The following is an 11,065-nucleotide window of genomic DNA, read 5'->3' on the forward strand; positions in this document are numbered from 1 at the left end:
GTAGTTGAATTATTGATTTTATTTTACATAGTTGCAGTATTACAGTCACACCAGTTCATAGGTGTTTTTTTCTTCCAGTGGGATGTGGAAGGTTGGGTTAGGAACCACCATCGAACCCTCCTGCAAGCTTATGCCACTGTACGCAATAATGTTGAATGTCGTCAGCAGCGGAATCAATCTAGCTACGACAGGCATGTCAGAATCTTGCCACTGCTACCAGGTGAAAGGGTGCTGTTAAGGAACTTCCGCCGTAGAGCCAGAGGAAAACTAGCCCCACAGTGGCTCCCTACGCCCTTTGTAGTGGTGGCCCAGCCACGCAAAGATCAGCCGGTCTTTAGCATTTGGCCCAAGACGAAGGAGGGTCCTATTCGAATGATCCACCGCAATAACTTGCAGCCTTGCCCGGGGGAACAACAAACGACCAGCCGCAATGAAGAGGGTTGTTTTAGCGAGAGTCAGGGCCTTAACCGACACAGCCCCGGACAACAAAATTTGCCCCCCTACACCAGACTGCCCCTCCAAGTTTTCGTTGTGAGCCGGTGGATTTGACGGCTGGTACTCCTCTTCCTTATATGCCAGCTACAACAGTCCATGAAGCCCCTGGGCCCGATCCAGAAATTTTGCCTCTTGCTGAGCTCGACCCAGTAATATTACCTCTTGCAGTTGTGAGTCACGAACCCGCCCAGGAGCCTGGTGTGGTTGGTAATAACCAGGACTCTCGTTGATACCCCTTGCGTGCCACTCGTGGCACGACACCTGCACGTTATGTGCCTTCATTGTCTGGACACTCCATAGCTTTGGCCGCTTGACTCTTAAAGACTATGTTCGGGGCGACCATTATTAAAGGCTGGGGGAAAATGTAACGGGAAGAGAACATTGACTGCTGGACAAACTGTGAGGGTGGGTTAGTGTCTATCAGGTGTGTGTGTGTATTTGCAAGTCTCTTTTGCAGGTGTGTTCAAGGTTACTGATGAGCCAGCAGGACAATGTGATTGGTAGAGTCACTGAAGAAAAAACTAAAAAAGAGCACCATGCATCAGATGGAGTGGGCCCTGGGACTGTGATAGACGCAGCAGATAGACAAGCTTGACCGTCTTGGTGCCGTTTGATTTGAGGTATGACTCCACGCAGCGACAACCATCGTAATTGACGCCTGAAAGCAAGAGGTCTACGAGATTAATCAACGCGCTCTATGTATTCATATTGAGGGAAGTAGGAATTCTCATCGTTCATGAACGAGTGGGCATTGATGTGTATGTTTTTAGAACTGATTGTCCCTCCCTTGCCTCACAGCTTGGATCTTCAATTCCGGTTTCCCCGCTGACCATTGGGAGCTTTCTGACGATTGACCGGAGCCAAGACGTATGCGTGGCACAGCAGATTATCACCATCTTGCCGTTAACGCCTTCTGTGTGCATTACGAGCAACGAGTGGGCGGGGTCGTGAGTGACTTGACTGTTGAAAGTGTTCTATGAAACTCTGCTAAATACATATAATTGTGATGTTTCGCTTGTTTACACTTTTGGCTTAGTGAGGAAATGGCTGCTCGCCTAGGTTCTGTTTTGTTAATTGTTTTATCCTTCATAATGGAGTGAATTGGTTTTAAAGCTGCGACCAATCAAATCAATGTAGTTATATAAGGTTTCTTAATGTGTGGGGTCTATTTTGAAGTGATTACACCTGTACATTATTAACTTGGCTTTTTGCCCTTTGCTGTGTAAATCTCACATGTGATTGTGTGCTGTGTGATATGTGACTTTATTGGGGTGAAGCGGGTGGTAGCCTTTCTTCTTATTTGCTGTCCAGTTAGGGGGCGCCTCCTGTGATATTCCTCCTAGCCTTTGAATTGAAGCAGGCAGTCACATTTATGTTTTCACTTTTTTTGATTGTGCATACAACTACGTATAGTTTTTTTGTGTACGAATAAATTCTGTATTTTTTATTAGACTTTTTGTGTTTGCCTGTTACTTGTGTATAACAAGGGTAAGAGTCCTGTGCATTATTGAATAATACCTGCTACATATATTCAACAGAATCTGTGTTGACGTTGTCTGAAGGTGAGTCTGTAGTAAGACTGGAACTATGACAAACAAAGAGACTTGAAAATATTCTTCCAGAAGTTTGTTTTTGCTGATTCATTTCTTTGGGCCCTTGAAAGCAGATTCACTTCAGTCACGATATTATTATTAACCATTTTACTGCTTTTAGGTATGTTTTGAAGCATGGTAGCTGGTTTGAACTGGTTTAAGCTGGTCCTGAGCTGGTTTGAGCAACTGCAAACAGCTCAAACCAGCTACCATGCTTCAAAACATACATATGCTGTTTTGTTTTCTTCAACAAGGCAGCCCTCAGATATTTGGTTGTGAATTAATATAAATGTAATATATAAAATGTATCATGATAAAAGAGAAGATTTGAAAGGAGGACTTGTGGGAGTTAAATGAATCTGCTCATATATAGTTTATTTTTTAGTTTAATAGAAATTTAAGTCAAATTCAGAGGAATGTCAGAAATGGTAATTTGTTTGGTTGATTTTATTAAACTTAGGGTTAAAATCAGTTTAAACAGTCTAAACTCATTCCATTGTTAACTGAAAGGAGTTTAGTGGCATACAGAAGCTCACTGAAAGAAAGAAGAGAAACTGCCATCAGAATGATTCAGATTTCACAGAATGTCTAAACTGGGTTCAGAGATGATCTCTGCTCTACTGCGGTCTAACTCACATGTTTCCAAACCTCAACAGTGAGATCACAGCTCTGAAACACTAAAGCTGCTATAATTAATACACTATTTTAGTTACCAAAGTGCAGAACGGCTGTCAACCATCTCAAGATGTAAGTAGGCCTTGACTCTGGAATAGATCCAAAACATCTCTGTAAAACTTTATACGGAATATGATGATCCCATCTATCACTATTATCATAATCATCTGCAGAAATACAGCAAATAAATGAGCTATACATGTTCACTCATGGAAGTGTGGAAGACAGCAGTGAGCAGATTCTCTCCTGACACTTAAAATCATGGGATTCCTTGAGGAGTGTGGGACTGGTTGAGAGAGTCTTGAGGATCAGAAGTTTCTCATCCTCATGTAGGATGTGCTCATCTTCATCAGATGGTCAGTTTGATAGATTTACAGCAGCTGATTCTGTTCTCATCCTGCCTGCGCTCAATGCTGTTGGTCAGAGAAATAAAGAATCAGTCATGAAATACAATACCTCTGCCTTCTGATGATCTCTGTCACTTGGTTGAGACACATTTACACCCTTGAATGTGTGTGGAAACTTTCAGAATCAGAAACAGAATCAGAAAGAGCTTTATTGCCAAGTGTGCTTGCGCATACAAGGAATTTGTTTTAGTGACATAAGCTTCCAGTACACAGAGACAACAACACACAGTCAAAAAAAAAAATAATTCCTTTGCCAATAAATAAGTGTATAAACAATTGTGCTATAAATGATAATGGAATAGAATAGAGTGAGATGCAGGGATGTACTAGGATGGAGGGGTAACAAATAAATATAAGGATATTGCACATTTTTATTGCATAAGTGGGGAACATTTAACTGTTCATGAGGTAGATTGCCTGGGGGAAGAAACTGTTCTTGTGCCTTACTGTCCTGGTATTTGCGGCTCTGAAGCGCCGGCCAGACGGCAAAAGTTCAAAGATGGGGTAACTTGGATGTGAGAGATCCAGAGTGATTTTATGAGCCCTTTTCCTCACTCTGGATGTATACAGTTCTTGAAGGGTGGGCACGGGAGCAACAATAATCCTTTCAGCAGTCCGAACCGTTCTCTGTAGTCTTCTGATGTCTGATTTTGTAGCTGAACCAAACCAGACAGTTATTGAAGTGCACAGGACAGACACAATGATGGCTGAGTAGAACTGTTTCAGCAGCTCCTGTGGCAGGTTAAACTTCCTCAGCTGGCGAAGTAAGTACAACCTTTGTTGGGCCTTTTTCACAATGGAGTCAATGTGATTGTCCCACTTCAGGTCCTGAGAGATGGTGGTTCCCAGGAATCTGAATGACTCCACTCCACAGTGCTGTTCATGATGGTGAGTGGGGGGAGTGCAGGGGGGTTTCTCCTGAAGTCCACGATCATCTCACTGTTTTGAGAGTGTTCAGCTCCAGGTTGTTAAGACTGCACCAGACAGCTAGCTGCTTAACCTCTTGTCTGTAAGCAGACTTGTCACCGTCCTGGATGAGGCCGATGACTGTAGTGTCGTCTGCAAACTTCAGGAGCTTGACAGAAGGGTCTTTAGAGGTGCAGTCGTTGGTGTACAGGGAGAAGAGCAGCGGGGAGAGAACACATCCCTGAGGGGCACCAGTGTTGGTGGAGTGGCTGTTTGACATGAATTTCCCCAGTCTCACTAGCTGTTGCCTATCTGTCAGAAAGCTGGTGATCCACTGACAAATAGAGTTAGGAACAGAGAGCTGGGTCAGTTTGGTCTGGAGGACTGTTGGGATGATGGTGTTGAAATGTGATGGTATGTGTAGATCTCTGCTTTAGCTACATCAGGTTCCTCAGTCCTGCTCCTGGAGGGACACTTTTTTGCAGCTTAATTAAACACCTGAATCAGCTATTCAAGGTCTTTGAGTTTACTTGAACATCACAGCCAGGTGTGTGAATGAGGGACCTTGCTTCACATAAAATCACTCAAATAAACATTGCACCAATGAAACTAACAATTAATTTGTAAATGGACTGCAGCAAACATGTTTACAAAGGAGAAATTCAGCTGTAGAAACACAGTTAAAGAAAGAAGAGGAACTGTGATCTGAATGTGTGAGAATTCACAGCATCATCCGTCCAAACTGGGTTCAGAGATGATCTCAGATCTGTGTGGGTTAAACCAGTGCGGTCAAACTAACTGAGTTCTCACAGCCTGCAGTAACACTCTTCAGAAAACACTAGAACACAAACCACAACACAATCGTTGTGAAGCAGCTTCACAGAAAACTAAAGGAATTAATTGAAAGGTGATGTTCTTGACTCTTAAAGATGTCACTGATCAGCACATGTTTGTCTTAATGCTGATGTGTGTCTGTTGATGCAGCAGCATGTTTTACAGCATGTGTATTGGCTTGTTGTGTTCATGCTCTCTTGTTTTCTGCCTTGTTCAATAGTCTCTATGTAACTGTTTAGTGATTGTGCAAGTGTGGATACTGGGACGGGTCAAAAGTTTGCTCAAAGGTTTTGGTGTCAATATGTGAAAGCATTGCAGAGATAAAATCATTTTGACATTGTGCCATCATGATGTGTTAAACAATAACAGTTTGGTATATTAGCAAGAAATCCATAACTTTGTGCTAGGGCTGTAGTACTCGAGTCCGGACTCGAGACATTTTTCTATCATCTCAGACTTGTCTCGGACTCGTTGGTGTTTGCACTCTGACTTGTCTCGGACTTGGTCATTGGACTCGCCAAATGTTCTCGTTGGTCTCGACCAAGTCCAGCAAAATTTGTTTTTCTCCTTCAAAACAAAACCATTTGCATGTCGCACCAGAAAACGTGTGAAAAATGCTAGGTTTGCTTTTTTCCAAAGCACTCTGTAGCCTGCGCTCTATGCTTGCGCTCCAGTGGCGTCGGCCGTTGCTAGGCAACCATGACCTGCTCTCCATGAAGACGCAGAAGTTTCAGCAAATGATAAATGGATTTTCAGCACTAAAAATCCCTTGCAGTAGCTCTGCTAATAAATTAATTTAAAAAATGGCTATCCTCGTACAGCTATGATCAGCTGTTTCTCCATCTTGGCTTAGCTTTCAAGTTTATTACAGGAAAGGATGAAGCTGATTCGTTGATTCATTGTCAAATGACCAGCGGTGCACTTGCTGCGTTCTGAAAAGTTTAGATGTTTCTAATTTAATTTTCTACCTGTTAGATTGTGTTTTATTAATGTCTACACCTACCCCAGCCTTAAACTTACCCTTTACAATGATGAAATTCTAATTAATGTTGTACAGCATGACAAAAATTAAGCTGTAGTTATGTGTGCATGCCCAGTAGAGCCAAACATATCCCTTCTAGCCTTAACTGCGCGCATGCATCATATCCCGAGCTTTGCGTGTGTGTGCGCTGGGCCAAGGCATCAGTCATTTTAATTTCTGACCACAGACATAATGTTAGCAAACAGCAGCATTATAAAGTAAATAAAATGTAAATAAAGTACATAAAAAATAATTTGACCCTACAGCTCCAAGAAATCTGTCATTACAATAGGAACAATTAATCCAAAAACTACCCTCATTTTTAAAACTTCATTATTTTGTCACAGCACACAAATCCAGCTCACCGAGAATCATCACCTCCTGAGAGACTCAAGCCACTGCCGAATCCAGCGGCCGAAGGAACATGTGCTGCTGTTTAGTGTTTGTAGTGTTAATAAACTACTCTGGGTCTGATCTGTTTTCTCAGAGCTGGAGAGAGAAAAGCAGCGCATTACAATCCACGAGTAGAAACACTTTAGAGACGCCCATGTAGTGTGTGTGTGAAGACTTTGTTTGACCAAGCTAAATTTCAATACTAATTATTTCAAAACTACATTAAAAACTCTTTTTTTTTTTTTTTTTAACTGCTTACACACAAAATCTTAATTTGTTACACCATTTCTGAAAGCTGACACTCAAACAGCAGAACACACACCAAATCTGCAAAACCATACACTAATTCTCAGCCTTTGACTCAGTTCTTAATTTCATAAAACAAGTTTTACAAAACACAACACACAAAAATCTAACAGGAAGTAGCTTGATAGTTAGCGCCTCACACTAACACCTCACATGTGCTTCACTGAAAACCAACCAATCATGGCTTTAGAACAGGCCTATAAATAGGCCAAAGGTTTTGAACAATGGATTTATTTTCTTTCATACTGTTTAATACTGCATTTTTCTACATCTCTCTGCCAATTACTTTCAGTCTTGTACAGAAATGTACACAGGGGCTCATGAAAGAAGAGCTTTATGTTTTGAATAACTGTGTTTATATGATATATCCAGAAATATAATTTCATGGCCAAGGTGTTTGCAACATAAGACAAATGTTTGCTTTTGTGATGTGTTTGTGGTATTTTGAATGCAATGCGTCGTTTTGCAAGAGATGTGATGCATTTTGCATTTTGTGTGTGTAATTCTTGGATTTGTGTGTAAAGCTTTGAAAAAAAGAGGCAAAGGTTTGAAACTGTAACCCAATTTTTTTTTTTTTTTACAAGTGAGTCATGGATAGTGGAAACATTTTCAGTAAAAAAACAGTTTTATCACTAATAACTAAATGATTTTATTTCTAGAATTGAATGGCATGCAGTAAACTTCTGAAAGAAGTGAAACCCTCAGTAATGCTCTTGTGCAAAATTATCTCCTGTAGATTGTGTATAGATCAAATATTCAGTTCTGACACGTTTCACACAATGTGAAGCAACACTTCTCCATCACACACTGACATTGTGTCAGTAAATAGCAGCTTTTAAACACTGAGTTGGTCAGAGGATCAGAGGAAGTGAACGACCACAGGAAGAGCTGAGAGTATTTAAAGAAAGAGTTGAGAGCGTATGATGAAGAGGAAGACTGACAGAAAGAGAAGATGGCTGATAAGTGTCACTTGTGTCTGCTGGGACTGATCTTTCTCTCTTCACTTCTCACAGGTAAAGACATCTGTTTACTCTTCAAGACGTTTAGTGAATTAATCTGAGAAAGAGTTAATTTGAACATGATCAGTTTATTCTTGTGATACAAACATAATATACTGGATTATTCCTGAATGAACTTCTGATGCTGAATTGTTTTTATATTAAGAATGTGTTTGTGATTTGAACAGCTCTCTGATGAAGACAAATAGTTTATTCTGGAGAGTGTGTTTGCATTAAAGGGTTAGTTCACCCAAAAATGAAAATTAGAAGCAAGTCATATACACGTAGGATGCCTCAAGGGTAAGTAAAACACAGGCTAATTTTCATTTTTGGGTAAACTAACCCTTTGCGTGAGGAAAAAGACTGCATGATCTGAATATTCTGTTTTTTATGCTGGTATGTTTATGTTTTCATTTATTAATATATAGTATAACGATCACTCAGATGTTCTTGTGTTTCAGGTCTCAGTGGAGTGGATGATGTTCATGTGTTCATCAGTTCTGGTGAAAATGTTCATCTGTCCTGTAATAATGCTCTTCATGACTGTAAATCAACTGCATGGATCTATAATAAAGATTCAACGACTGTTGAACTGATTTATTCAGGGATAAAGAATAAAGACATGGAGAGTTATGAGAGACTGAGTCTGGGGTCTGACTGCTCTCTGAACATCAAGAACATCACAAAAGAAGATTGTGGATCTTACATCTGCCAACAACAGTGGACAGTGAATGGACAAAAACTGAGAAGTGATGCTCGTGTTTATCTGCATGTTCTTCACTGTAATTTTATGATTATGTGGTCAATTAAAAAAGAGCAAATTCTTCATTTAAACTCTCATGATGATTGAAGAGTGTGTGTGTTATTTTGTGTTTCAGTCTCTTCATCATCTTCATCATCCTCACAGACTGAGATCAGTGCAGGTCTCTCTGTGACTCTCTTCTGTCAGTTGTATTCATCTGCTGGAGTCTCTTGTGATGATTGGATCCGTTCTGAGAGAATTTATCTGTTCTGGGTGAATCAGACTGGTGTTAAACTGACGAGATCAGACTCCAGATATCAGATATCAGCTCCAGATCACTGTATCATCACTCTGAATACAACAGTCCTGAATGAAGATCACAACAGAGAGTGGAGATGTGAAGTTACTCACAGAGATCAACTCAAAACCTCAGCCACATACACTGACAAGAGATCAGGTGAGAAAACAATCTCATCAATCAGTTACTGAAGAGTTTCTGTTAGATGTGCTAATATAATGATAGACAACATTAGTTATATTGTGTGTTAACTAATTAAAATATTCTACAGTCTGATGCATCTGAACATTCATCTTTACAGCTCGAGCTGATTCAACAACAGCAGAGACTCCAGTCCACATCACAAACTCAACTACAACAACACCAGCAACTTCTACACGAGGTACAGTTAAAAAAAAAAAAAAAATACCCTTTCCCTGTTGTGAGTTTTACCGAATACTGAATATATTGTCCATGTTAAAAAAATGCATGTAATCCCTTAAACTTAAATTGTAAAAGGAAAGACCTGTAAGTGTTTAAAGTTCAGATATTCTGGGCTTTACAAAGAGTTTTGTGCTGAAGAGTAGAGCGTGTGGTTAGTTTATGGGAGAGCTGTTTGATAACAAGTGTTTTTGTTTCTTCATGCAGTGAATGTGTTAATGTCACTGTGATGATAAACAGTGTTTTATTTGTTCAGTGTATGTGCTCTATTAGCTTCATATTGAAACTGAAGATAATTTTGGACTACCACTCCATATGCAATCAGAGGTGAACCAAGATGAAATGGGGGCCCCAGGCAAAATTAAAAGATAAGGCCCTTCTAAAATATTATTTTGTTTATATATATATATATATATATATATATATATATATATATATATATATATATATATATTATATATATATATATATAGGTGCATGTCAATAAAATAGAATGTTGTGGAAAAGTTCATTTATTTCAGTACACTGTGGCCACTGATCTCTATTATAGATCAGTGGCTGTGGCTTTGTTTGGAATTATTTATGTTGTCGAAATAGTGCAAAAACAGGCAATATGGGTCTCTTAATTAACTTCTAGTTTATTGAACTGTTGAACTGCCCCCATGTCTTGAATTTGTGATAATTCTGAATGTATTTTCATAGACTGAATCATGCAGTGAAAGAGAACACTGTAAATGCGCACGAGCACTAGACTTCACATAATGCATTGTGAGAATATTAAGCAAAATAGCACACTTGTCATGGTATGTTACTTAACTAGCCTACATCATGTTAGGAATAAAGTAAACATTTAGATTTTTTTTACCTCAGTGTGTTTATTCTGAGTTTCTTTATGTGTGTTATGCTCATTTGTTTTTTTAGTCTCTCACAAAGAGACAAATAGTGAGCCTCAACAGATGCTTCGCTTGTTATTATTTATTTATTTATTTGTATTATTATTTATTTATTCATTTTTGTCACTTCTGATTTTATCAGGCTATTTGTCCGGTCGGGCAATAAAAAAAAAAAAAACGAAAACATTTTAAACTACAGTAGGTGGCCATCCAAAACGTTGCTTCTACCGCCGCTCGTACCGCCGCCGCGGCGTCTGCAAAGTGCATTTGCAGCTTTTGACCGCTGAGTGGCGCTTTAATCACAAGTTTTCAAATAAGCGCATCAAAGCACATTTTTCACAAATAGACGTCAGCTTTGCCTTACCGATGTGTTATATTTGACTCCAGTCGGGGAAAATGAAAGAAAACATATGTAATATTCACAGATGAAAGTTTAGTCCTTATGAAGATATGTGCGTTTCTTAGAACGAATTCAAGCAGGATAAATATCAAGCCTATGAGCCTGTGCTTATATTTTCTCTACACCATATTTTAGATTTGACACATTTAAATAGTGTGCAGTATTATTTATATATTATGAATTATGTGTTATATTATTCAAAATAAACTGTGGTTTACTTTACATCGGAGCATTAAAAGTGGTAGCATAGTGAGCTAGGCTTGCGTGTTTTATAAATTATTTTCTTTATTTTAGTAAAACGTGAGGCACTGAATAATTTCGCTCCCGTTATTTAGGCCTAATTAAAACAAGAAACGAATAAATTAAACCTGCACAATTTAACTAAATTATTGAAATTCTAAAGAATGGACTGATTAATAAAACGTCCTCACGATTAAACTCAAGTTCTCGAAATATACACGATGTAAAAAGGAGCTTCATTAATTGACAACTTCAGTCTTCTTTACTTGCTTTCATGTAATTTAAGTAAAATAAATAAATAAATAAAAATAAATAAATAAATAAATTGTAGCCGCATTTAAATGCAGGTTTGTATAATATTCCTTAAAATATAAGTGCAAGATTTGCTTGGCGCGCATGATGCTGAGTGCGCAGCATTTATTCTTGTTTGTCTACATATTTTATC

General features: G+C 39.0%; 1 protein-coding gene across 1 annotated transcript; it reads left to right on the forward strand.

Annotated features, from left to right (window-relative positions):
- The first annotated feature begins 7,415 nt into the window (after positions 1–7,415).
- On the forward strand, positions 7,416–9,428 carry LOC122136422. Its single transcript, XM_042719365.1, has 4 exons — positions 7,416–7,642; positions 8,089–8,409; positions 8,506–8,826; positions 8,969–9,428. The coding sequence occupies exons 1-4, from the start codon at positions 7,582–7,584 to the stop codon at positions 9,139–9,141; spliced, it is 876 nt and encodes a 291-aa protein (XP_042575299.1). The 5' UTR covers positions 7,416–7,581; the 3' UTR covers positions 9,142–9,428.
- Positions 9,429–11,065: the final 1,637 nt, after the last annotated feature.

This window comes from Cyprinus carpio, chromosome B3, assembly GCF_018340385.1.
Source record: "Cyprinus carpio isolate SPL01 chromosome B3, ASM1834038v1, whole genome shotgun sequence".
Lineage (NCBI taxonomy): Eukaryota > Metazoa > Chordata > Actinopteri > Cypriniformes > Cyprinidae > Cyprinus > Cyprinus carpio.